At 44.9% G+C, this 27,700-nt stretch overlaps 1 protein-coding gene, 1 long non-coding RNA gene and 1 pseudogene across 2 annotated transcripts; all 3 read left to right on the plus strand.

Annotated features, from left to right (window-relative positions):
* The first annotated feature begins 882 nt into the window (after positions 1-882).
* LOC123149358 (uncharacterized) lies at positions 883-4,472 on the plus strand. The gene is made up of 3 exons (XR_006474605.1): positions 883-1,491; positions 1,989-2,772; positions 3,846-4,472. It is a non-coding gene; the product is annotated as an uncharacterized lncRNA (long non-coding RNA).
* A 315-nt stretch (positions 4,473-4,787) lies between these two features.
* On the plus strand, positions 4,788-5,495 carry LOC123153151 (20 kDa chaperonin, chloroplastic-like; annotated as a pseudogene).
* A 1,962-nt stretch (positions 5,496-7,457) lies between these two features.
* On the plus strand, positions 7,458-8,652 carry LOC123149357 (20 kDa chaperonin, chloroplastic). The gene is made up of 3 exons (XM_044568999.1): positions 7,458-7,490; positions 7,614-7,698; positions 7,773-8,652. Exons 1-3 carry the CDS (start codon positions 7,458-7,460, stop codon positions 7,895-7,897), a joined length of 243 nt encoding a protein of 80 aa, XP_044424934.1. The 3' UTR covers positions 7,898-8,652.
* Positions 8,653-27,700: the final 19,048 nt, after the last annotated feature.

Here is a 27,700-nt window from a genome sequence, read left to right on the forward strand (position 1 = left end):
TGCCTTCTATGCCTAGGCTATCAAATTCAAATCTCTGGTGAACAGAGAAGCAACGAATAATACACTAAATGTGATTCGAATGCATGAAATGAGTTATCCCTAAGGGAAGTTTTGCTCCTTATAAAAGAATTGTGTGGCGGACTTGCTCCTTGTAAAGAGTTGTGCGGTAGACGGTGGTGTGAAGTCATGTGTCCTCTGCTGGTAGGTCAATAGCTAATCATCCTTTGGTTATGGGTCCTCTGGTTGGTCAGCCGTTGCCCTTCGGTATTTTTTTTAACACGGTATAGACGCAGGCACTTATATAAACGCGCGTATACTCATCCCCTATGAATACACACATGCACGCCCTACATCTTCGAGAGACTGAGCTGGCATATAGAATCCTTGGGTTATGAATTGGGTCCTCTGGTTGGTGAGCCGTTGTGAACTTTATAGATCTTTTAAAGAAAATAATGAATTTACTTGCCTTTCTTTCTTAAAAAGGATTAATTTTGTTGAGCTTCCAACCTCTACTTTAAGATGACACACCTAGACAACAAATTATTTTTTATTTCTTTCCGGCGCCACCCTAAGGCCCTGTTTGGTTCAGCTTTTATCGACGGATTCCACTGCCGCGCAACAGAATCTGAGCCAAATGGCGAACCCAGTAGAATCCGATTCCAGAAATCCGTTGCCAAAATCTGAATGAAAAATGGAAGCAGCCCAGAACGTGCTTTTTAAAATCTGATTTCGCTGCTGGCCAAAATATGAAAAGGCTGTATCAGCTAGTTTGCCAAATAACGTACATCTTTTTCACATCAGATTTTTCATAGCAAATTTTTCACAGCTTCTTTTAAAAATCCAGAGCCGAACCAAACAGGCCTAAGCCTCCTCAACCTACAACCTCCTCCTGATCGAAGCCCGTGTTCCGGCAGTACAACTGCTCCAATAGGAATCCATGGGTACCCGATCCAGATTTCACAGGGACTTCGGTGCCGTAAAAGGAAGCCGTCGACCAGATTCTCGGTTAATCCCATCGCACTCCCGATCCAGCACCTTCTCCGTGCGCTGCTCTCGATCCCCTTCTCCCTGTGCTGCTTGATGGGTAGCCGTGCTGGACGGTGTGGAGGCGTCGAGGCGTCGCTATCCTGCAAATCTATGGCGGATCAAGTTCCCCTATGGACGTCGCATGTGAGGCTCGGCCTTGCCCGATGCACTCGCGGCTAAGTCTAGGTCGAGTGAGGCGCGGGGGAGGCAGGAGGGGCGCCGACCGGACGGCTGAATACGGTGCTCAGTGCTAGGGGTTACAGCTGATCACAGGTGCAGCGCCTTCAGCGGCCGGCACCCAGCTCTGGGGCGCTCGATCCGGTGGTGCGTTCACGTGCCGTGTGATTTCCCCCTGTAACTTCGGTCGCCTTCCATCTCCAGGGACAATGGCAAGCTCCGTCCGGCCGACGGCAAGGTACCCAGGAGAAGCGGATGGCTGACGTGTAGACCACAGCAAACGATCAGGTAATTCTCTTGACCACGGCGAGGTACCCATGTTCATTGCAATTAAGAGGTAGAAACGGCTGTGTTGATCAGCTCCAAGCAGTTTGCAATCGTGTACATAAGTTCTCACTAGAATTTGCTACAGGTAGGCTGTCTCCCTACCCGTCTCCTGAGAATCATCTATTGATTGTATTATAAAGCTTGCTGGTGTTTTGAGCTGAAAGAAAGGGGAAAAAGGAATAATATGCGTTTTTTGCACTGGTTCGTCCTAGTGGCCGAGAGAGGCATTTGTTCTCCTGTGAAGAGTGAACAGATTGTTTTCATTGGCTTGATATTTGTTTATACTAGCTAATTTGCAGGTCATAGAATCATATTAGACGTAATCCGTAAGCACAGGACCAGGACCACGTGGATTGCACTTTTTATATCTCAATGGATTATGTTTTTCTTTTTTCCATGTTACTTAGTGTTACATTTTGTTTCTTGCCTGACCATCATTTTGTTTTGTTGTGTCCTAGGTTTATGAAATAATAGATAATGTTGTCGTTGAAGCTCAAGCAAGCTATGCTACTGAGATAATGTCTTCATGATGACAATTCAGTTAGTGTCACTGACAACGTCCAGGGGTTATGCAGTTCCTAAAACCATGGAAAACTTCCTGAACGTTCAATGCTTCTGCAAGTATTGTGAATAATCTAACTGAATGAGTTCAGTTTTGTGCTGCTGCATAGTGTCGAACATCCTGAGCATGGTGATTTCGGGGCCTATGGCATGGTAGATGTGTGGGCCCGTGGCTGCGAGCTCGGCCATTGACGCCCTCGAGCACTGACAGCGACGCCTCTCCTCGGGCAGAGTTCTATGCATGAGTACAACGCCATGACAATTCTCAGAGTCATTGACCCGTTGAGCATTACTGTTTCTGTTTGTATTTTTGTTTTTATGACGTCTAAAATCTAGATGATCCAATGTACCATGGTCGTCAATTAGTGCTCACTCACACATCGCACATGTGCAAAACCAAATTGGCTGTTCATTGGAGAGTCATACGAAATCTGAAGAAATCCAGTCTTCATGTGTATCTCCCGTTATATCTCCACTCTGTTCTTGTCTGCTCTGTTTTAAGGAAGAAAGTTGATTGGCGGCCATTTCCAGTATGCAGATGGGATGGCAACGACTATTCCTTGATTGAAGGATGCAATGCATCTCGCTGAATCCCAAGCTGTACAATTTTGGTTCTGCCTAGATACCTAGGCAGGGGAGATCAAATCTGCAAGTTGGGTAGAAAGCTAGGCATGATTCTCGGTAATATTCTTTACTTGGTACTTGATGATTACTCTTTACTTGGTACAGGGTACTTGATGATTTTAATATAGTCTGACACTGCTGTAGATAGCAGTTTACATACATGCCTAGATGTGTTAGAGATGCATTGGAGTGTGTTTCATAGGTGGCCTTGAAGGGCGACTAAAAGTAATCCATCGCCACAACAGGTTTCTGGAATCCCAGGGATCGAAATCTGATTGAGATGCATCTTCCTGAATTTCAGGGGTCGAAATCGATACAAATAGAAAAAAATGGCTCAATGAGAGTTTGTAGTATCTGCATACTTTTTGTTGGCATATAAATCCTGGCTCTCCTAATACTTTAATGCCCATGTAAAATAGCTAATTCCTGCATAATCTCTTAGTGCATACATCAGTTAGGAAAGGAAACTGCAAGTTAAGTATAGTGATATGTTCTTATGTATTGCTTAGATCTAATATACAATCTATACATGACTGTTTCACGGATGCGCTCATGTTTGTACAATCATCTTTCAACTTAATTACGGCCAACGTGCTCATCTTTGGCTACTCTGCACAAACTAACTGGTGGAGTAGAGCCAATACCAGCCACATGCTGAAATGTTGTAGTCTTAAATTGTCTTTGGTTTAATCTCTTCTTTTTTCTTATGGTGTGCATAAATCTATGAGCCTTCTGTCTCAATAAAATAAAATGTGCGAGAATAGGATTGAAAATCAAAGCTATTTATGTGGGATGTGAGTCTGGTTGAAACTTGAGTATACCAATTAGAATTTTGCTTGTTCACGCTTGAAAAAAAAAGGCTACGCAAGAATGTTTGGCCTTTTTTGCATCACGAGGCCAGTCTTGGCGCTCATGCAAGCATATCATATTTTGGTCTAGCATCTGAAATATATTTAGCATTTTACGCACACATAATCGCTCTCCTTTTACGTTCTTAAACCCGAACTTCAGGCATTTTCCATTAACCACAAATTAAGAAAAAATGAATAAATGTCTAATTTGCAAACATTCACAGTTTTATCTGGTCCGTTTTGACAATTTATTATATATTGTTTTATTGGTCATGCTAGGTCTAGGCGAGGTGCAGCGACATGGAGCTGCTTGGCGAAACAAGTTCAGAGTGGTGCCTTGGAACATCAATCCATGATAATGTCGTCAGGTCTTCGAAGTTTCAAATGGCATTTTAAAAATTCTTCTCTCATCCTGGAGTATGTTCACCGACGAATCTCACACAGGACCTCATCATCAATGCGGTGCATATGTGGTTAGCAGGAAAAAAACTAAAAGTGCCTTCCTCCAGGCCATGACCCCTGCATGTTGCATGTCCCTTATGTCTATACTAATGGCCATGGGGGTCATTCAGTGCGGTACATAAGATACAATAATCTTTCACATCAAGTCTTGCACAAAAAAAATCAAGGCAGCAGTTCTATGTTTATGTTGTGCTTGATTTCCATTTTTTTTGCATTCCGGTTTTGTTTCTTTTTGAATAAAAATGTTACTCCAAAGAATATTTCAGAGTGTCTCTTATAGGAAACCAAGACGTGATAGGGCCGTCACATTTTTGGTTTTCCAAATGGCCTTTTAAAAGTCCTTATCTCATTCTAGCCTATGTTCGTGCGATGGATCTCACGCACAACCTCATTAGCGATTTTTGCATAAGCTTGGAACCAATCAAGAATTGCATCAACTAGATGCACAGAGGGAATCTGATGTTGCGAGAGACATCACACCAGAAGACAAGCCGACTAATGTCCACGCTCAAGATATCGACGCCATTTGCATAGCCTGATTCTCGTGTCTTCTATGTTATGTTCTCCCGTTACAACGCACGGGCATATTTTCTAGTTTATTATAAAGTTCACAAAAAATAAAGCCAAACATCAAAAGAGAAAACATCAGCTTAATTAGAACCAACATCTCATAGAAACTAATCAAGTGACACCAATTTGGGAGTCACATGAAGGATTCCATTTTAAAAATAATGCACCAATTAGTTTGCATTAAAGCTTATGTTAGAGGTGAATCTTATGCTAATACTTCAAAATACCCTGTGTATTGTTTATGTAGACCGGATCTCAAGTTGTTTATTCAAAGTATGCTGGACAGAGGTTGAATACAACAACTCTAAGCATCTCATTATGAAAGAGGATGACATCGTGGGTATTCTTGAATCTGATGATGTCAAAGACGTGAAGCCTCTCAATGACCAGGTGCTGATCAAGGTACTTATATCTAGTGTCGTGTAACTAAATATACTAGTGCATATTTAGAGAATTTTCAGTCAAGCTTGTACTGGTCATGCATACCGGTCAACAATGCTTATTTGTCTTGCATTTGTGCTAGGCCGTTGCAGAGGCTTTAGACAAGACTGAAGTTGCTCTTATCCTCACCGAGAGAACCAAGGAGAAGCCATCCATTGGAACAATATAAAAGTTATTATCACTCAGTAGAATCCATGATGAACGAGCAGGTGTTTAACCGATTCACCTCTAAGTGCAAGTTGTAGCTGTTGGTCCGGGCTCTCTCGGCGAGGAAGGCAAGAGCAGCCACTGTCGGTGTCACCAGGCAGCACCGTGCTGTACTCTAAGTATGCAGGCGGCGAGTTCAAGGGCGTTGACGGCACAAACTACATTGTGTTGAGAGTGTTAGATGTTATGAGCTTATGGCTGAGCTACCTTAAGTGTGTGGTTACTGACGACACCGTTCGTGTGTGGTAATGTGGTACTGCTAAAGAATAGAATACTTTTCCCCACCCCCGCCGCCGCTCCCGCGAGCGGGCCGGGGGAACCCTAGCTCCACCCCCAGCTTCCCCTCCTCCGGCCTCCTCCTCCCTCGCTTCCGCCTAGGGGTGCCACCGGGCAAAGCCCGGTCAGTGCGGGCGGCGGCGGGGTCGCATCCTCTCCTCCTCGCGGAGCTCCTGGCCGGCGCGGGACGACGGGCTGCAGGAGGCGTCTGGGTGTGGCGGGGCTCGGCGGCGCGGATCCGGGAGCTCTTGTTGGTGTCGGCCTCGCTGGTGCTTCGTGGTGGCGCGGCAGCTGCCTGGTGGGGCGTGCGTGGGCACGATTCGGCGGCAGTGGCGACAGATCTGGCCAGGTGATGCGGGCCGCGGGCGGTGTGTGTGGTGGCTAGAAACCAACTTCGGGCTCCCGGCGGCTGCGAGGGTTCCTCTCCGTCACGGGCGTGCGGTGGTGGTGCGGCTCGGCCGATGGCGGTCTGGCGACCTGGTGGTGGTGCCTCTACTTGGTGGCCGGGCGGTCCGGTGGTGCTGGGTGGCCGGTGTCGCGACCCCGGCCCAGATCTGGGCCCGTAGGGCCCCATATGGGTCCTAGCAGGCTGGCCACGGCTCGGCCTTAACGCTCTCTGTGCGGGGAGGCAGGGGAGCGGCTTGGATAGGGGTGGCGACGCCGACGACATGCTGGCTGCAGTGCGAAGGCGGGAACTTTACGGGTCTCGAAGATCCTGGTCGGGCCTGTGCGGCCACGGGCCTGATATGTTCCTGCTATTGCGTCCAGTCAGCTACCGTCGTTGGCGGTGGAGGTGGGGCCCTCCCGCGTGCCAACGGTGCTTCTTCCCTAGTCTCGGCTCCTCTTCTTCATTGTGCAGGCCATGCTTCGCGGTGCTGTGGTGAGACCGCGTGGGAAGCTTCTTGACCTGGGCGTAGGGTGGTGGTCGGTTTGGTGGCGAGCTCCGGAGTGCCTGAGGTGAAAGTTGGGATCGGGAGAAATCCCTGTTGGCTTGGCCGACACCGACGCGATGGCGCATGAGGGTGCCGCCGGACCTTCCTGGAGGGTGTCGGGGCTACCCTTCCTCTCTCCTCACCGGGTACCGGGGGAAACCCTTGGCAGCAGCGTCGTCATCGTCGCGTCCCTTCTTGGAGGTGTTGATTGGTACTGGCGCCTCGGAGGCTCGGAGCTTGGTAGGCGATCTCCGGTGGATGCAGCGGTCATGAGGCTTCTTCGTTTTTTTGTCGATCCGCCATTGTCGGCATTTGTTTCTCTTGTATTTTCTCTTTCATTTCTTTTGGGCGCGATTGTGATGCTTCCACCCCAGCACCTATCATTGGTTGTCTCAGTTGGTTGCTTTGTATACAAAGCGGGGGAAACCTTTTTTCGGTAAGTGCGTGGTTTGTTACCTTGTTTCAGTTTTGAGTTTACAGTAGAGGCCAGCGTGAGTAGTAAGATTGCTATGTGGTGATCACTTGATGCTATTTGGGATGGTTATAGAATTGTAAGAGCAAACCATTTGTCTGGGGAAAAACCATTTACTGAGCTTAATTTTGTTAAGCCTCCAACCTCTACTTCAAGACGACACACCTAGCCAACAAATATTTATTTATTACAAAGTTCACAAAAAACTAAAGCCCAAAACACAAGCTTAACTAGAACCAACATCTCACACAAACTAGTCATGTGCCGATCACAGTCACGCTAATTTAGGAGTCACGTGAAGGACCCATTTAAATTTAATGCACCACCTAGTTTGCACTAAAGCTTAAGTTAGAGGTGAATATTATGGTAATACTTCAAGATACCACATGTATTTTTTTTATGTTGCCTGGATTTCAAGTTGTATATTCAAAGTATCCTGGGACTGAGGTTGAATACAACAATTCCAAGCACCCATTATGAAAGAGGATGGCATCAAATATATGTATTCTTGAATCTGATGATGTCAAAGACATGAAGCCTCTGAATGACCGGGTTCTCATCAAGGTATTTATATTGAATGTCATGTCACTAGTCAGTAGTGTATATTTAAGGAATCTCTAGTAAATCTTGTACTGGTTGTATGTGCATGACGGTTAACAGTGCATATATGTCCGGCATTTGTGCTAGGTTGCCGAGGCTTCAGATAAGACTGAAGCTAATCTTATCCTCACCGAGACAACCAAGGAGAAGCCATCCATTAGAATGGTAAGTTAATTATTATTATGTAGAAATCCATGCTGAACTAGCATGTGTTTAATCGATTCACCTCTAAATGCAGGTTGTACCCTGTTGGTCCGGGCTCCCTTGACGAGGAAGGCAAAAGGCAGCCATTGTCGGTGTCACCAGGCAGCACTGTGCTGTACTCCAAGTACGCAGGCGGCGAGTTCAAGGGAGCTGATGGCACAAACTAAATTATGTTGAGAGTGTCAAATGTGATGGCTGAGCTCTCTCAAGTGTGTGGTTTACTGCTTTGTTTCAGTTTTGAGTTCACGATAGAGGCTAGCATGAGTGGTAAGATTGCTATGTGATAACCACTTGATGCTATTTTGGATGATTATACAATTGTATGAGCAAATATTTACTGAATTTGTTTACAAAGGGAGCTTGATGTGGGTTTCCCCCAACTTCTGCATTATGTATGTATAGTGCTTGGCTTATTGCCTATTGTTGTGGCACTATCTATGTGAAATGTTCCTAGACACCTATCTTCCTGTGAGTGTGCTAAACATTAAGCAAACCTGGAGGATCTGACTTATCAGAATGATTTCTCATTCTTCAGTGTTTCTTCTTCGAAACATCTAGCCACTATGCAACTTTATTTCCCTATGCGAACCAAACCTAGTATGCTGGTTGCCCAGGAAGACATGAGAATCTGCTGTATAGGACAGAGGGGTCATGAGCAGCTGATGTTTAGTGGAGAGATGAGGCAATCTGTGACCTTTCGTCAGAGGATGAGGACCTTTTAAAGCAGCGAAGTAAGAGGATGATGCGCCTCAGGGGAGTAAGATGTGTAGGCCCCGTGACCTTGTCACCAAAGAGTCCATGTTGTAATTCCAGCTATTCATAGATAATTCCTGGTGCCTTCTATGCCTATGGTATCAAATTCAAATCCCTAGTGAACAGAGAAGCGACAAATAATACACTAGATGTGATTCAAATCCCTATGGAGAACAGAGATGCCTTGCACCTTATAAAAAAGTTGTGTGGCAGACTTGTTCCTTATAAAGAGTTGTGCGGTACTGGCTTGAAGTCATCAAGCCTCTGGTAGGTCAATGGCTAATTAACAATCCTTTGGTTATGAACTAGGTCCTCTGGTTCTGTGAGCTTTATAAATCTTTTAAACAAAATGATGAATTTCCTCGAAAGTACCCTTCTGCACTCGAGCTCAAATGAGCTTGGATGAACAATAAAATCGAAAAAATACAAACAAATCAAAACATTCTGATTTTTTGTGGTAAACTTTGACAAATGTTGTAAGTGTTTGCAAATTTTCGTCATGAGATCACATTCGTGGAAGGCGTGGCAAAAAAAGAAGAGAAAATCAGTGCTCTAAAATGCTTTCGAAAGTAGAATTTCGGTAATGTAACGTCTACTAATTTGGTTTTTTTGCGGGTGAAGATTCAGTTAATAGCAAAACTCCAAAAGGTGTGGACTGATGAGATCTTTCCGTCTGTCCGCTCAAGGTGTAGCCGGCGCCTTGGGTGAGATGGGAATCAGGGTGGTGGTGGTGGTGGTGGGGGGGGGCTGAGCGTAATCAATTTTCTAAGGGTATCCCAATACGTTCCTGTCAAACCAAACATAATTTGAGGTAATCTGTTTTACAAACTGACTAACCAAACACATATATGTATTCTTGAATCTATGGTGTCAAAGACATGAAGCCTTTCAATGACCGGGTTCTCATCAAGGTATTTATATGGATTGTGATGTCACTAATCAGTAGCTTATATTGAAGGAATTTATGTTGGGGAACATAGCATGCAATTTTAAAAAAAATCCTACGCTCACACAAGATCTATCTAGGAGATGCATAGCAACAAGAAGGAGAGAGTGTGTCCACGTACCCTCGTCGACCGAAACCGGAAGCGTTAGCTTAACGCGGTTGATGTAGTCGAACATCTTCTCGATCCAACCGATCAAGCACCGAACGTACGACACCACAGAGTTCTGCACACGTTCTGCTCGATGACGTCCTTCGAACTCTTGGTCCAGCAAAGTGTATAGGGAGAGTTCTGTCAGCACGTCAGCGTGGTGATGGTGATGGTGAAGTGATCCCCGCAGGGCTTCGCCTAAGCACTACGTGAATATGACCGAAGGCGTAAACTGTGGAGGGGGGCGCCGCACACAACTAACAATGTTTGTTGTATGTTCTAGGCGCCCCCTCCCCACATATATGTAGGTGGGAGGGGGAGAGGAACAACCATGGGGCGCCCCAAGTAGGAGGAATCCTACTTGGGGGCCTCCTCCAATTCAGCCTCCCCCTTTCCTTATCTCCGGAGGGGGGAAGGAAAGAGGGGAGAGGGGAAAGGAAGGGGGAATCCTATTCCCTCTATTTCCTTTCCTCCTCCCCTTTTCTTTTTCTCCACTTAGGTCGGCCCACATGGGGGCGCACCAGCCCCTTAGGGGCTGGTTTGTCCCGCCCTTGGCCCAATAAGGCCCATATCTTTGTCGGGGGGGGGGGGGGGGTGCCCGGAACCCGTTCCGGTGACCCGATACATACCCGGTACCCCCAGAACACTTCTGGTGTCCGAACTCTATCATCCTATATATGAATCTTTACCTATCGACCATTTCGAGACTCCTCGTCATGTCCGTGATCTCATCCGGGACGGACTCCGAACAACATTCGGTCACCAAATCACATAAGTCATATAATACAAAATCGTCATCGAACGTTAAGCGTGCGGACCCTACGGGTTCGAGAACTATGCAGACATGACCGAGACACCTCTCCGGTCAATAACCAATAGCAGAACCTAGATGCTCATATTGGTTCCTACATATTCTACGAAGATCTTTATCATTCAAACCGTAATGACAACATACGTTATTCCCTTTGTCATTGGTATGTTACTTGCCCGAGATTCTATCGTCGGTATCTTCATACCTAGTTCAATCTCATTACCGACAAGTCTCTTTACTCGTTTCGTAATGCATCATCCCACAAATAACTCATTATCACATTGCTTGCAAGGCTTATCATGATGTGCATTACCGAGAGGGCCCAGAGATACCTCTCCGATACTCGAAGTGACAAATCCTAATCTCGATCTATGCCAACCCAACAAACACCTTCGAAGATACCTGTTGAGCATCTTTATAATCACCCAGTTACGTTGTAACGTTTGATAGCACACAAGGTATTCCTCCGGTATCCGGGAGTTGCATAATCTCATAGTCAAAGGAATACGTATATGACAAGAAGAAAGCAATAGCAATAAAACTGAACGATCAACATGCTAAGCTAACGGATGGGTCTTGTCCATCACATCATTCTCCCAATGATGTGATCCCGTTCATCAAATGACAATACATGTCCATGGTTAGGAAACTTAACGATCTTTGATTAACGAGCTAGTCTAGTGGAGGCTTACTAGGGACACGGTGTTTTGTCTATGTATCCACACATGTATCAAGTTTCCGGTTAATACAATTCTAGCATGAATAATAAACATTTATCATGATATAAGGAAATATAAAATAACAACTTTATTATTGCCTCTAGGGCATATTTCCTTCAGTCTCCCACTTGCACTAGAGTCGATAATCTAGTTCACATCGCCATGTGATTTAACACCAATAGTTCACACAACCATGTGATTAACCCATATAGTTCACATCGCCATGTGACCAACACCCAAAGGGTTTACTAGAGTCAATAATCTAGTTCACATCGCCATGTGATTAACACCCTAAAGAGTACCAAGGTATGATCATGTTTTGCTTGTGAGAGAAGTTTAGTCAACGGGCCTGCCACATTCAGATCTGTATGTATTTTGCAAATTTCTATGTCTACAATGCTCTGCATGGAGCTACTCTAGCTAATTGCTCCCACTTTCAATATGTATCCAGATTGAGACTCGGAGTCATCTAGATCGGTGTTAAAGCTTGCATCGACGTAACTCTTTACGATGAACTCTTTATCACCTTCATAATCGAGAAATATTTCCTTAGTCCTCTAAGGATAATTTTGACCGCTGTCTAGAGATCTACTCCTGGATCACTATTGTACCCATTTGCCAAACTCATGGCAAGGTACACAATAGGTCTGGTATACAACATGGCGTACTTTATAGAACCTATGGCCGAGGCATAGAGAATGACTTTCATTCTCTCTCTATCTTCTATCGTGGTCGGGTTTTGAGTCTTACTCAATTTCATACCTTACAACTCGGGCAAGAACTCCTTTGACCGATCCATTTTGAACTCCTCCAAAGTCTTATCAAGGTTTGTACTCATCGAAAGTCTTATCAAGCGTCTTGATCTATCTTTATAGATCTTGATGCCCAATATGTAAGTAGCTTCACTGAGGTCTTTCTTTGAAAAAAATCCTCTCAAACACTCCTTTATGCTTTCTAGAAAATTCTACACCATTTCCGATCAACAATATGTCATTTACATATACTTATCAGAAAGGTTGTAGTGCTCCCACTTACTTTCTTGTAAATACAGGCTTCACCGCAAGTCTGTATAAAACTATATGCTTTGATCAACTCATCAAAGCGTATATTCCAACTCTGAGATGCTTGCACCAGTCCATAGATGGATCACTAGAGCTTGCACACTTTGTTAGCACCTTTAGGATTGAGCAAACCTTCTGGTTGCATCATATACAACTCTTCTTTAATCCATTAAGGAATGCAGTTTGACATCCATTTGCCATATTTCATAAAATGCGGCAATTGCTAACATGTTCGGACAGACTTTAAGAATTGATACGAGCGAGAAAATCTCATCGTAGTCAACACCTTGAACTTGTCGAAAACCTTTTTGCGACAACTCGAGCTTTGTAGATAGTAACACTACTATCAACGTCCGTATTCCTCTTGAAGATCCATTTATTCTCAATGGCTCACCGATCATTGGGCAAGTCAATCAAAGTCCATACTTTGTTCTCATATATGGATCCTATCTCAGGTTTCATGGCCTCAAGCCATTTATTAGAATATGGGCTCATCATCGCTTTCTCATAGTTCGTAGGTCCGTCATGGTCTAGTAACATGACTTCCAGAACAGGATTACCATACCACTCTGGTGCGGAACGTGCTCTGGTTGACCTACGAGGTTCGGTAGTAACTTGATCCGAAGTTTCATCATAATTATCATTAGCTTCCTCACTAGTTGGTGCAGGCATCACGGGAGCGGTTTTCTATGATGAGCTACTTTCCAATTGGAGATAAGGTACAATTACCTCATCAAGTTCTACTTTCCTCCCACTCACTTCTTTCGAGAGAAACTCCTTCTCTAGAAAGGATCCATTCTTAGCAACAAAGATCTTGCCTTCAGATCTGCGGTAGAAGGTGTACCCAATAGTTTCCTTTGGGTATCCTATGAAGATGCACTTCTCCGATTTGGGTTCGAGCTTATCAGGCTGAAGCTTTTTCACATAAGCATCACAACCCCAAACTTTAAGAAATGACAGCTTGGGTTTCTTGCTAAACCATAGTTCATACGGTGTCGTCTCAACGGAATTAGACGGTGCCCTATTTAACGTGAATGCATCTGTCTCTAATGCATAACCCCAAAACGATAGTGGTAAATCGGTAAGAGACATCATAGATCACACCATATCTAATAAAGTACGGTTATGACGTTCGGACACACCATTATCACTATAAAAAATACACTTCCGTGATGATATGTGTTTGTCATAGTAGGTCACATTTTCTGTCATGCATGTACATCCATGAAGAATTTATGACAGAATCAAGATAGTCATACCTGTGCTGTCGTAGAAGTGTTCCATGACATTACCAAAATTATCATCATGGAAGTGTCCACTTCCATGACAATAAATTGCGCGTCATAGAAGTGCTTTCGTCAAGGGTGACCGACACGTGGCATCCACCGTAACGGGACGCCATTAAGCTATCGGGTCCGGTTTTGGATCCGATAACCCGTTAACAGCCCAAACCGATGGGAATTTTCCACGTGTAAAATTCTCATTGGCCAGAGGAAACACGTGTCGGCTCACCGTTCGGACTGATGTCATCCACTCATTGGACAAGAGGCGCCTATGATACGTCGACACGTGGCACGACCCAACAGAGGCCCATTCCGGTGAAAAGGCCGGCCCAGCTAAAGGCCCACCATGTTTTTTCAAACACTAGTGGGCTGGCCCGTTAACAACCTGCCATGTTTTGGGCCAAATTGAGGCCCATACAAGATCAAGCCCGTTCATAGCCTGCCGTGTTTTGGGCCAAATTACGGCCCATATCGGAGCAGGTCCGTTCACAGCCTGCCATGTTTTGGGCCAAATTACGGCCCATATCGGATCATGCCCGTTAACAGGCCACTGTTCTTTTGGGCCCATACTAAGACAGGTTTATATTTCAGCCTGTTAAATGCATGTTTACCAGTTCGGCCCGATAATAGTTTCGGCCTGTTAGTGGCCCATGGTGCATCCGGGACGTTGTCGGCCCAGTTTAACTTTAGGCCATTTATGGCCCATGCAGAAACTGGGCTATTTCTTGTCCGAAGTAACTTTAGGCCTCTTAACGGCCCGTAGACTTCATGGATAAATTTCAGCCCAACTGGCCTATCGGCCTGTTAATGGCCCGTGTAACAGTTGGGCCTAATTACAGCCCACGTTGAATCCGGCCTGCTTACAGCCCATCTGATAATGACCCATAAAACTTTTAGACCCACATAGATACCGGCCTGCTTAAAGCCCATAATTTTATTGGTCCATACAGGCCCGAGATATATTTTGGCCTGTTAACTGCTCGGCCTATTTGGGCCAAACATGGGCCTTAGGTAGTTTCAGCCTGTATTGGCCCGTGAATTTTTCGGCTCAACACCAACCCGATCTAGGTTTTAGCCTGTTAAAAGCCCATGGTATTCTCTGGCCCAACTGGACAGAACTTTACTCGACCTGTTAAAGGCGGGAAACAACTATAGGTTTAGACCTGCTAAGGGCCCAAGATGATTATAGGCCCAGGTTTTGGCCCATATGAGTAATGGGCCGGCCTGAAGACCGATAACACCGAGATCCACTAAACCTTCCGGCCTAAATTACAGCATAACGACCAAGAATAAACCTAGACTATACAACAAAGAAATTACAACATATTACATCCCCTCGGCATCAAAGTTCGCCGCCAGTGACAATAAAGGGCAACCAGACAGCAGATTACATAAACTAGGCATGTTGCCACCAGTGGAAGTTAACAGACGGACAAAATAATAGACAGAACGGACAACACTTCAACACAGTTCAAGAAAGGTTAGCCCGACCCAGGAGCTGCAGCGCAAGCAGCTTAGCAACCTAATGAGACTGTGCTTCTTTGGCGCTCATATCCACCAACTGAAGCTTCATAGCATTAATAAACGTCCTGTACTTACGGTTAATCTTGCATAGAGATTGGAGTTCCAGTCGTATTTGAGTGGAAGCATGTATTTCTGCTTGAATTTCAAACTAAAGAAGTCGAACAGATTCAGGCGGCGACTTCATTGAGCTTGTGTCACCGAGTAAGTTTGACACTACATCAAGATGTGACTTCGTGGTTGTATCCCTACCCTCAATATGTGTTGCCTTCTCCTCTGGAATATGTGTTAGAGGGACAAACAATGAGTTCGTCTCACTATCATTGTGGTAGTTCTTCCTAGCAGCAGTGTTGTCACCCTGAAAGAGAAACAAGTAGGTAGATAACAAGTTTTGCATGTATAAGCATCAGCGCTGTCAATTCATCTCATTTCCTTGTCAAAAATAAAGAGACATGGTTTAAAATAGCATTAACATAATAGGCATTGTTCATAGTTAAGACGGCAGGAAATGGCATTGTGCAGGAGCGGCCAACTTCACCAGCCCATTGGATTACAGATCAAGAACACACGCATAGATGTAGTTCTAAACACCGTATAAGCATGAATGATGAGTGCACTGTCAATTTATACCATTTCAGATTGGTAAATAAAGAGACATGATTTAAATAACAATAATATAATATGGCATTGTTCATAGTTGAGACATAGCAGGATATGACATTGTGCTGTTGTTGGTAGTCTCACCACACCACTGGATTACAAATCAAGAACACAAGCATACACATAGTGATCAAGAAGATAACTTGCTATGTTTAGTTTAATTTACATGGTACGAATAAGGTACTAGATTGTACAACTAAAGACTGAAATTGAGAAGGACAAACTTATGTTTATGTACTTCTACTTTATAAACTTTGAACAAGCAATTTGATGCAGACGACAAAAATAAACAACATTTGCACTCATAGCTATCCAAATATAAACAACAAAGTTTGAAGGCTGGAGGAGGACAAACTTACATTAGTAGTCAAGACAGGATCTATAAAGGCCTTGTCCATATTGATTGGGGGGGGGGGGGGGCAATCCAAGAAGTTTACCACACACTCTTCTTCAAGAGTATTGCCTTTATTCTACATTTTGTTAAGAGTAAATATAGATGTGAAAATATAGGAACAAATGGCAATTATTTAACTTAAGATGCAGAGTACAAATGTAAATACAGCATACAGGCAGAAGGCACTGACAAGAGCAATGCGGAGCTAAACTTCTTCAGTAACATTGGTTTTATTCAATATTTTGGCAAGATTAAATGTAGATCTGATGTGTAGAAAAATGGAGGAAAAGGGAAAATAATCTGCAAAGTGTACATGAAGAACTAGCTGACAAATATAAGTACAATGATGAAGGACAACAGATACTTACAAGAACAATGCAGAACTAAATTTCTTCATAGGCACTGGGTTTATTCTACATTAATTTAAGCATTAATATAGATCTGATAATTTGGAGCGAACAGTGGATAAGCAAGCTATAATGCACAATGATGTCATATAATCCACCAGGTATGAATGTAAGGACAACGATAGGACAATACGTACTCACAAGAGCAAAGCAGCGACCAACATAGTTGCATTATCCTAGGTTTTGCGGCGCTGGTTCTATCGCCAATATATGTCGGGTGCTATGTGATTTCTCCGCTAGCACCACCTTTTTCAAGGACTTTGCTTGTACTCCTTCAGGTTCTGCAATCACCCTCTTCCTTTTGGATGTCACACGAACAACATTTGAGTGGAAAAACATGGTATGATGACAAATGTAATAGGTGTTGATAATGGATGGGCATGACATCTTCACATATATCATGAGTAAACTAAGTAGATGGCGGTGCAACGAAGCAAAAGAAATGCAAGACACCTTATGCAAGATATGTGCAACCAATAAAACCTTGCCAAATTAGAACATGCACGTTAGTGGGTGAACAGGATAGGCCATCTGCCTTTGACTCCTTGAGCTCAGAATAGTCATTAGGATCATATTCTGAATACGAATCTATAGGTCGGGAGCATGTGGGTTTCATTGCTTCCACAATGGACCTCAATCCCTTGATGCCAAGTTTGTTACCCAATGAACTGTTTCGCAATATTCTTCTCATGTGCGCATTCTTATATTCATTTTGATTACGTACAATATCTGTAAAGCATGAAAACACAAATAGTAGTGAGATTATCTTTGTAATGCAGAGAATATTGTAATGTAATAGAGGCTCCCTGTAAACCCTTGTGTGCTATCACTGGATTCTGATGGGAGAGCCCATGTGTGCTATAATATGGTGAGTAGATTAATATAATCTGGCACAACTACACAAAAAATAAGCTCCCTGTTGGGGGCTCCAGATGTAAGGATAGTTGGAAAACGATAGGTTCATAATATACCGTATAGAAAGGTTATTGCCAAACCACGATAACGAGAGTGCAGAGCCAGTAGGCAGATCGTAGGGTAGATAATAGGTGTACACCATAACCACCATAAATAAATCGGGAAAGCGGAACTGGCTGGAAAACATAGGCTTTTGCCGCTACTAATATGCAGCCTATCGATCACCTACAGGCTAGCTCTATTCATCTGAAGGCGCACAACTGTTACTATCACTTTAGTCTATCAAAGACCGCGCGGCTCCCACCATTTCTGGGTTATTATGGCAGACCAACTCGAAGTGCGAAATCATTTAGCAGAACCGTCCCAGTAGAGGTGTCGTCTATATATGTCCCTGCTCCCCTTCCTGACAAAGAACATACTGTGCTTACTAAAGAAGAACAGAAGAGAAACATGTTAAAGAATAGAAGAGGAAGCATATTCTGCATGTCTGCATGCAAGTCGCATGACTTTTGTCATTTGGGTCAGTCGACCATTTCAGGCGGTTGGATGAAGATCCTACGTCTCCTAAACCTTCTTCTTCCTCGTATCTGATTCTTCCCATATAGAACACCGCACGGGCCGCCAGCCGAACCACCGGATCTGACCCCCGCACTCCCCTAAACCGCCCCCACCGCTTGTGTTCCTCCGCCACCCCACCCCCATCCCCGCCCCCACCGGCATCGAGTTTTCTTCGTTCGGCGAGGCCCCACCACCGCCCCCCACAACCACCATCCCCACACGAGCCCCTTCATTCGCACCGGCGAACTCCGGCGATCTCTGAAAAATCGACTGAACTAATTTTGAAATTTAGTCTATTGTCATTTAACTAGTGTGGAATGTAAAAGGGGAAAACCATAAGCATTGGGAGTATAGTGTTGAGCGTGCCATGGAGGATCTGAAGGTGCAAACCGGACAAAGGCAACTTCGCAACCAATGTTTGCTTTCAACTAGCAAGTAAGTGATGGACAAGAAAATCAAAGTAAAGCAGTGGTGATCTATTTTCTTGCTGCGATAAATAAGTTGAGCAGATACGAAAGAGTACCGCCTCTGGTGTGGCGCCGTGTATGCATCTGCTGAGAATTTGACAGTGCTGCGGTAGCGATGGCTGCCGGCAGCGTGGAAGTAGATCTAGGAGGGTAGATAGTGGCGGCGGGGTGCGGTGGAGGAGACGGTCATAGGAGCGGCGCTGGCAAGGTGGATGACGGCAAGGATGAAGCGAGAGGACGGGATGCAAGAATCCCGGTCCGAAGCCGCGGATGAGAGAGGTCGATCTCTTGTAATGGACGACGGCGTCGGGGTATCAGCTCCGGCATGGTGGAGGAGGATGGCGGTGGATGGGGTGGCGGACGGAGGAGGCTGGGGTGGAGAGGCTTTTTTGGCGCCCACGAAGTACGAATGGGGAAATGGAGGGAGAGAGGAAGGGGGAACCATGTCTTCAGGGCGTGCTTGTCCCAAATGCGAGGAAACTTACAAACTTAGCCCCCGTTTAAAATTTCCTACATCATAGCAATATTAGTCGGTTGAGGATAGAACGGTAATCTCGCATACACCGAATATTTGACGACGAGAGTTTCTTTTTGGCGCCCATCGTGTATGAATCAGGGAGGGAGTCGATTTCGGCCGATGAGGCACTATGTTTTGGCACCCACCGTGTATGAATCCAGGTGAGAGGCGGTTATGCCACGTTTGAGTGAAATTACAAACCTACCCCTATCAAAACCTATAGAAATTGAGCCGATAGGCTTTGCGTGTCAGGGATAGGCAGTAATTTCCAATCTCGCAGATTTTGGTTTCGGGCGGTTACTGCGACTTTCCCCGCTTCGTTCATATTTTTGTAGAGCAAGAGTGCACGTTTACCGTGCCAACTCAATTCGAATCCAGTTTGCATTCTATTTTTGTTCGGCCAGGATCCATTTACGATTCGAATAAAATTCTATATACATCATTTTTTAGATATACTTTCAAAAGCACAACACCCTTTATACATAAATATGGTGTACAAATGGCATGATCTCAGATTCATAAGGTTGTATTCATCTTAATTTGGATTTCCAAATATTTTAAATCACTTGATGTTGAAATACAATGTATGCATTCCTAGCTAACTGTCTCCAATTAATGTGTGTTTCATGCGGGTTTTTCTACTTCTCAAACATGTATAATGTGTTTCACACACGCAACATATAGTGTAATCCCGTTTAGACATTAATTGCACATAAATCATGCATTGCCTCTAATTAAAGAATCTATGGATCACTAATATTGATAAACTATATAACATTACACGTGTCCCCAAATTCAATTGAATATGCATGTTTGATACACCAATTTGCGTCATGATATTATCGACGTCGTGATCTCCAGTTTAAATATTTGAATCCCCTTTAATCCAGATATTCGTCTCATATATCTATCACTCATGCTTATATAGGAGTATCTCTCTAGACCTATACGCATTCATCGTCTCTCAGGTATCTCTCGTGCTACCTGTATGTCGACAATGATCTTTTATCTTCGCAACATACTGACGGTACTCTCTCCCTCAACCTTCATCACTCTATCTCTCTCTAAGTATATCTCGCTCCCTGTTATGTGGCTCTAACTATGATTCTACATGTGAAATCTCTTTCTCTCACATAAACACAAACTTCGTCTCCCGGGGTCTCATTTCTCTCTATTATTCCCCTGTGTGCCACTCGCACACCCACTCTCACACAGAGATGTCTTTCGCTCCTTACATATGAGAAGCTACGACTCTTCCTCTTAAATACCTCTTTCTCACACACAAACACAATCTCTGTCTCCCAGGGTCTCATATCTCTCCATCATTCTCTTGTGTGTCGCTCACCCACACTCTCTCTCCCTAGAGATATCTTGCGTTTCCTCATATGTCTCTCTAGCTATCACTCTCGTTGTGAAATATCTTTCTCTCTCGCAGACACAAAAATCCATCTCTCGGGATCTAATTTCTCTCTAATATTTGTTTGTATGTGACTCACATGCACAATCTCTCTATCTCTCTCACAACCACACACATAACTCAACCTTCTGATCCACTCGACTCCTATCTCTAACACACACTAGCTAGCATCTTTACCTTTCTACTTATCTGTTTCTCCATCAACATTCTTTCTCGCCCTTACTCTTGCTTCCTATCATGCACACTATATATGTTTCTCTCTACATGCACTCAAGTGCCCTCATTTTATCTTTCTCTCACACACACATAACTTCACCCTCTGAACCACCCGGCGGTCATCTCCAACACTCAAACTAGCCATTTCCCTCTAGCTAGCATCTCTGTCTCTGTATCTATTTGTAGTTTCTCCGTGAGCATTTCTTTCTTGCACGCACTCTTGCTTCCTATCACCCACACTATATATGTCTCTCCATACATGCATTTATAGGTTGATCTCTTTTGCACAACCGTTGTGTCTTGCTCCCTCTGCTCACCATAGATGAATGCTCCAGCCCACGCCACTATCTCTTAAAGACCAAAACACATGCTCAATTATCGAGCCTTCTTCCCTGCACTCTCACATGCATGTATATTGTCATACCGATCTCTCCCATATCGTTGATCTTATGACTTATGTCTTCCTTCTTTTATCTCGATCATGCTCGCGCACGCACACACACATCCCACGTATACATGTATACCTCTCGCACATGAACATTCAAGGTCTCCTATGTCTCCATACATAGTTAATTATCCTCAGCCCTAACACCACATCGAATCGTTCTCTTCTTGTGTGCACATAACTTCCGCCTGGATGGGTAAAACACACACTCACACTTAACAATCTCCTTCTAGCTACCCCCTCTCTCACTCTTCCCCAATATCCCTGAAACCAATAAGACCATCCCTTCGTTTAATTCCCGCCTACATGCTCCATTGATATATAGTAGTCTTCCTCGGTGTCTCTCGAACAAACATGTTCTCTCGATGTCGACTCCTCTCGCGCGCACACGCCTTCTCTTCCCTCTCTACGTGCCTTTTCTCTCTCGCACCCCCTCGTTGGTGGCCTCTGTCATACACTATGCTGAAGCCACACACACTTAAATTACATCCGCCACCGAGGACCCACGTCACACACACACACGCACCCCACACACACACTAAGACTCCATCTCACACACACATGCTCTAGGCGAAGCATTTGTTCCTACCACCCTTTGTCCAACCTTACCCGTATGATAAGCAATCACCTTAATTTACTTGTATAACATGGACAAATTCCACTTTACTTTAGTAGTTAGCAAACTTATCAACTCTACTCTTATAAAAAACGAGTTGGTGATGATGGTGTGCCTGCCATCTTGTAATATAGAACGTTCGATCTATATCTGACGGATATAAAGCAAACTATGACAATTTTACAAAAGATACCCGCACCTCTCTCCACATTTATAGACAAGGCCTAGCCTTGTTCATCGTCCTTATCTCCCACAACCTCATTGCCGAGCAATTAAAAAAGGAAGTCTCTGGAACAATCTAGCACGGTGGCCGCTGCCGCCTGCTGTCGGTGTCAAAACCAGCGGATCTCGGGTAGGGGGTCCCGAACTGTGCGTCTAGGGTGGATGGTAACAGGAGACAGGGGATATGATGTTTACCTAGGTTCGGGCCCTCTTACTGGAGGTAATACCCTACTTCCTGCTTGATTGATCTTGATGAATATGAGGATTACAAGAGTTGATCTACCACGAGATCGTAATGGCTAAACCCTAGATGTCTAGCCTGTATGATTGTGATTGGCTCTACGGACTAAACCCTCCGGTTAATATAGACACCGTAGGGGCCTAGGGTCATACAGAGTCGGTTTACAAAGGAAGGAATCTACATATCTGAACGCCAAGCTTGCCATCCATGCAAAGGAAAGTCCTATCCGCACACGGGAGGAAGTCTTCTGTCTTGTATCTTCATAGCCCATTAGTCCGACCCATGTTACATAGTCCGGACGCCCGAGGACCCCTTAATCCAGGACTCCCTCAGTAGCCCCTAAACCAGGCTTCAATGACGATGTGTCCAGTGCGCAGATTGTCTTCGACATTGCAAGGCGGGTTCCTCCTCTGAATACTCCAAAACAGCCTTCGAACACAGAAAACGTGTCCGGCTCTACAAAATGAGTACCACACACACACACACAATATAATATTTAACGAGCCCAATCCAGTGACAACTTTTGTAGCGTGACATCACGTCACTGTCCGGTCATTATTTTGAACCTTTTTTAGCCTCCCGCTCCATGTTTCAAGATGCGGTTTTATTGGCACGCCTTGTCGAAGCAGAGATCGTGTCCCCTTATTGCGGGATTCTCATCAATACGGGGCGTGGGTAATCCAACCACGCCGTCTGCATGGCCCTTGGGGAATAGGTGAGTTTTAAGGCGAGTAGGGAGGCACTTGATATTCACAGCCTTTATAAAGGGATACGGATTTCACCTTTTCACCCACACCCTCTTCCTCTCTGCCCATCCATTGTCGAGCTCCAGTGCCCAAGATTCCACCTCAAAAAGCACTTAGCCATGTCCGGATCTGGAGTGCAGGGCAAGTGGATGGTTTCCTCCGTCAAGGAGAAGGACATCACCAAGCTCCGGGAGGCCGGGTACTTAGCCCAGGAAACCGCCCACCAGCTTCCAGCAACAGGGCAGATCATCCCCACCCCGGAGCCCCATGAGAGGGTGGTATTCATCCCCCACTTCGTCCATGGATTGGGATTCCCTCTCCACCCATTCTTCCGCGGACTCATGTTCTACTACGGGCTGGATTTCCACGATCTGGCCCCCAACTCCTTCCTCAACATCTCGGATTTATTGTCGTGTGTGAGGCCTTCCTCCGCATCCCACCCCACTTCAGATTGTGGTTAAAGATCTTCAATGTGAAGCCGAAGGTGGTGGACGGTTATCACACAGAGTGCAGAGGCACCATGGTGAGCAAGATGCCCAATGTCTCATGGCCCAAAGGTACCTTCGTGGAGACCGTCTTCGTCGGATGAGCTAACAGCGCTTCAGACGCGCATCAGAAGCATGGTAGCCAAGAACATCAAGCTTGTCAATGTGATCCAGGTGATGCTTGTTTGCCGGATCCTTCCGTGCCAAAGCCGGGCTTGCCATTTGTGGGAGTTCGATCCAGCCGAGCACCAGACCTTGCATCAATTCTTCGGCACTACGCATGAAGACATCTGGAAGGTGCTATTTAAGGCCAACGAGACATGGCCGGCAACGACCGAGGACTGTGGGCAGGACTTGGCCCATCCTACTAGTCCGGTAAGTTTTTCGTATTTCAAGGTGTATCCTTTACTTGCATACTCAAGGAAGACGCTTGAGCTTCCCTATTTGTTTTTTAGGGGTGGACAAAGAAGGTGGAGCGGATCTATTGTCCGGCTCCGCTGCCGGAAAACCCAGCAATCCCTCTTCTGACGAAGATGCTGGTCTCCGCTCCCTACCAAGCGCGGGAGAAGAAGGCCAAGGAGACCAGGAGTGGCCTCCGCCGTAAGGGCACTTCGGACGTGACGTCCGAAGACGCCGAGACCCACTCCTCCCACACCGAGGACGATGACAAGGAGGAGGAAAGCAACTCTCCCTCGGAGGGGGGGGGAGGAAGAAAAGGGCGGCCTCCATGCATCTTGAGGCAGAGGCGTCCAAGAAGGGGAAGGTCTCCCCCGCGGACAACTCTGCGTGGGACATCGATAGCAGCTCCGAGTGGCGCCCCAGGGATAAGCCCCTAGCTGAATCGTAAATACTCAAAGACGCACACATATATCCAGCTCCTTTACTTCATTGTTTTAACATGTTGAATTATGCACTGCAGTCCGGCTCGTTCCGACCTCTAGCAATCCTCATCTTCGGGGAATTCGCTAGATCCGAAGGTGATGGACAACGGGTCTTTTCCGGCGGCCTCTTCTCCCAAGGCCATGGATGACACCGAGGTGCTGTCCCGAAGGACCTCCCCAGGCCAGGGAGAGACACAGGAGGCCATCAGGGTGGCGCCAGAGGGTGAACCCTCGGCCGCTGGACACATGGGGGAGCAAATCCCCATGTATAATGGCGATGGGGGCCATATCCAATCTGCCCCCAACCGAATACAATTCCGAAGACCTATACGGCTCCGGAATCTAGCAAGCAGCCTCCTTCGAAAGAAGGAGGTGCATCGATTCCACCGGTGACCTCTGTCCATCCAGAGGCACCGGATACTCTACTGGAAGCACTGCGAAGTGCTTCCATTGTTGAGGAACACCGTACCCTCAACAAGAGCGGACTGACCGAAGCCTGCACACGCCATCTAACCGGCTTTGAGGTATGAAAGCACAGTTTATGCAAAAGGAATGTCATAGTATAGACAGTAGCCCCCGAGACACTTTCCGGTGTTCGAAAAGAAAAGCCGGACAGAGGATCAACTAATTTTCGCAGGAGACTAACCATACGTATCTATGTGAGTTGATACGTCCATTTTGCATCATGCTTTTATATCGATATTTATTGCATTATGGGCTGTTATTACACATTATGTCACAATACTTATGCCTATTCTCTCTTATTTTACAAGGTTTACATAAAGAGGGAGAATGCCGGCAGCTGGGATTCAGGGCTAGAAAAGGAGAAAATATTAAAGACCTATTCTGCACAGCTCCAAAAGTTCTGAAACTTCACGGAAGCTATTTCCAGAATATATAAAAAATACCGAGCGCAAGATGTTCCAGAGGGGGGCCACACCTTGGACATGAGGGTGGGGGGCGCGCACTACCCCCCTGGGCATGCCCCCTGCCTCGTGGGCCCCCTGGTGGCCCTCCGATGCCCATCTTTTGCTATATGGAGTCTTTCGTCGAGAAAAAAAATTGTAAGCAAGCTTTCGGGATGAGACTCCGCCGCCACGAGGCGGAACCTTGGCGGAACCAATCTAGGGCTCTAGCGGAGCTATTCTGCCAGGAAAACTTCCCTCCAGGCGGGGGGAACCATCACCATAGTCATCACCAACGATCCTCTCATCAGGAGGGGTTCAATCTCCATCAACATCTTCACCAACACCATCTCATCTCAAACCCTAGTTCATCTCTTGTACCCAATCTTTGTATCCAAACCTCAGAATGGTACCTGTGGGTTGCTAGTAGTGTTGATTACTCCTTATAGTTGATGCTAGTTGGTTTACTTGGTGGAAGATCATATGTTCAGATCCATTATGCATATTAATACCCCTCTGATTATGAACATGAATATGCTTTGTGAGTACTTATGTTTGTTCCTGAGGACATGGGAGAAGTCTTGCTATTAGTAGTCATGTGAATTTGGTATTCGTTCGATATTTTGATGAGATGTATGTTGTCATCCCTCTAGTGGTGTCATTTGAACGTTGACTACATGACACTTCCCCATTGTTTGGGCCTAGAGGAAGGCATTGGGAAGTAATAAGTAGATGATGGGTTTCTAGAGTGACAGAAGCTTAAACCCTAGTTTATGCGTTGCTTCGTAAGGGGCTGATTTGGATCCATATGTTTCATGCTATGGTTAGGTTTACCTTAATACTTTTGTTGTAGTTGCGGATGCTTGCAATAGGGGTTAATCATAAGTGGGATGCTTGTCAAAGTAAGGGCAGTACCCAAGCACCGGTCCACCCACATATCAGATTATCAAAGTACCGAACGCGAATCATATGATCGTGATGAAAACTAGCTTGACGATAATTCCCATGTGTCCTCGGGAGCGCTTTACATCATATAAGAGTTTGTCCAGGCTTGTCCTTTGCTACAAAAAGGATTGGGACATCTTGCTGCACCTTATTTACTTTTATTACTTGCTACTCATTACCAATTACCTTATCACAAAACTATCTGTTACCGATAATTTCAGTGCTTGCAGAGAATACCTTGCTGAAAACTGCTTATCATTTCCTTCTGCTCCTCGTTGGGTTCGACACTCTTACTTATCGAAAGGACTACGATAGATCCCCTATACTTGTGGGTCATAAAGACTCTTTTCTGGCGCCGTTGCTAGGGAGTGAAGCGCCTTTGGTAGGTGAAATTTGGTAAGGAAAAATTTATATAGTGTTCTGAAATTTACTGTCACTTGTTAGTATGGAAAGTAATCCTTTGAGGGGTTTGTTCGGGGTATCTTCACCTCGTCCGGAACCACAATTAGTTACTCCTCAACCTACTGGACCTACTGAAAATGAAAATGTTACTTCGAAATTCCTTTGGGTATGATAGAGAAACTGCTAGCTAATCCTTTTGTAGGAGATGGAACATTGCATCCCGACTTACACTTAATCTATGTGGATGAAGTTTGTGGATTATTTAAGCTTGCAGGTATGCCCGATGATGTTATCAAGAAGAAGGTCTTCCCTTTATATTTGAAGGGAGATGCATGGACATGGTATAGGCTATGTGATGATATGGGATCATGGGACTACAAACAATTGAAATTGGAATTCCATCAGAAGTTTTATCCTATGCATCTTGTGCATCGTGATCGTAATTATATATATAATTTTTGGCCTCACGAAGGAGAAAGCATCTCTCAAGCTTGGGAGAGGCTTAAGTCAATGTTATATTCATGCCCCAATCATGAGCTCTCAAGAGAAATGATTATTCAAAATTTTTATGCTCGGCTTTCTGACAACAATCGCTCCATGCTCGATACTTCTTGTACTGGCTCCTTTATGATGAAGACTATTGAATACAAATGGAATTTATTGGAGAGAAATAAACACAACTCTGAATATTGGGATCTCGACGAAGGTAAGGAGTTAGGTATAACACCTAAGTTTGATTGTGTTAAATCTTTTATGGATACCGATGTTTTCCGTAAATTTAGCACTAAATATGGACTTGACTCTGAGATAGTAGCTTCTTTATGTGAATCCTTTGCTACTCATGTTGATCTCCCTAAGGAGAAGTGGTTTAAATATAATCCTCCCATTGAAACAAAAGTAGTTGCACCTATTAAAGTTGAAGAAAAGACTACCACTTATAATGATCCTATTGTTCCTACTGCTTATGTTGAGAAACCACCTTTCCCTGTTAGAATAAAGAATCATGCTAAAGCTTCAACTGTGGTCAACAAAAGTAATATTAAGACACCTAAACCCCCTGAGCAAGTTAAAGTTGAACCTAATGTTGCTATGGTTAAAGATCTCTTGGTCGATAATATTGATGGGCATGTTATTTACTTCTGTGATGAGACTTCTAGTATTGCTAAACCGGGTGCTAAGGATAAGCATAGACCTGTGGTAGGCATGCCTGTTATTTCTGTTAAAATAGGAGATCATTGTTATCATGGCTTGTGTGATATGGGTGCTAGTGATAGTGCGATACCTATTTC

Source organism: Triticum aestivum, chromosome 7A (genome assembly GCF_018294505.1).
Source record: "Triticum aestivum cultivar Chinese Spring chromosome 7A, IWGSC CS RefSeq v2.1, whole genome shotgun sequence".
In the NCBI taxonomy this organism is placed as follows: domain Eukaryota; kingdom Viridiplantae; phylum Streptophyta; class Magnoliopsida; order Poales; family Poaceae; genus Triticum; species Triticum aestivum.

Excerpts from the sequence above, each read along its gene's own strand:
- LOC123149357 (XM_044568999.1), top strand. The coding sequence starts at position 7,458 with ATGAAGCCTCTGAATGACCGGGTTCTCATCAAG. Across the intron at positions 7,491-7,613 it reads ATGACCGGGTTCTCATCAAG|GTTGCCGAGGCTTCAGATAA; the intron begins GTATTTATATTG and ends CATTTGTGCTAG. Across the intron at positions 7,699-7,772 it reads ATCCATTAGAATGGTAAGTT|CTGTTGGTCCGGGCTCCCTT; the intron begins AATTATTATTAT and ends GCAGGTTGTACC.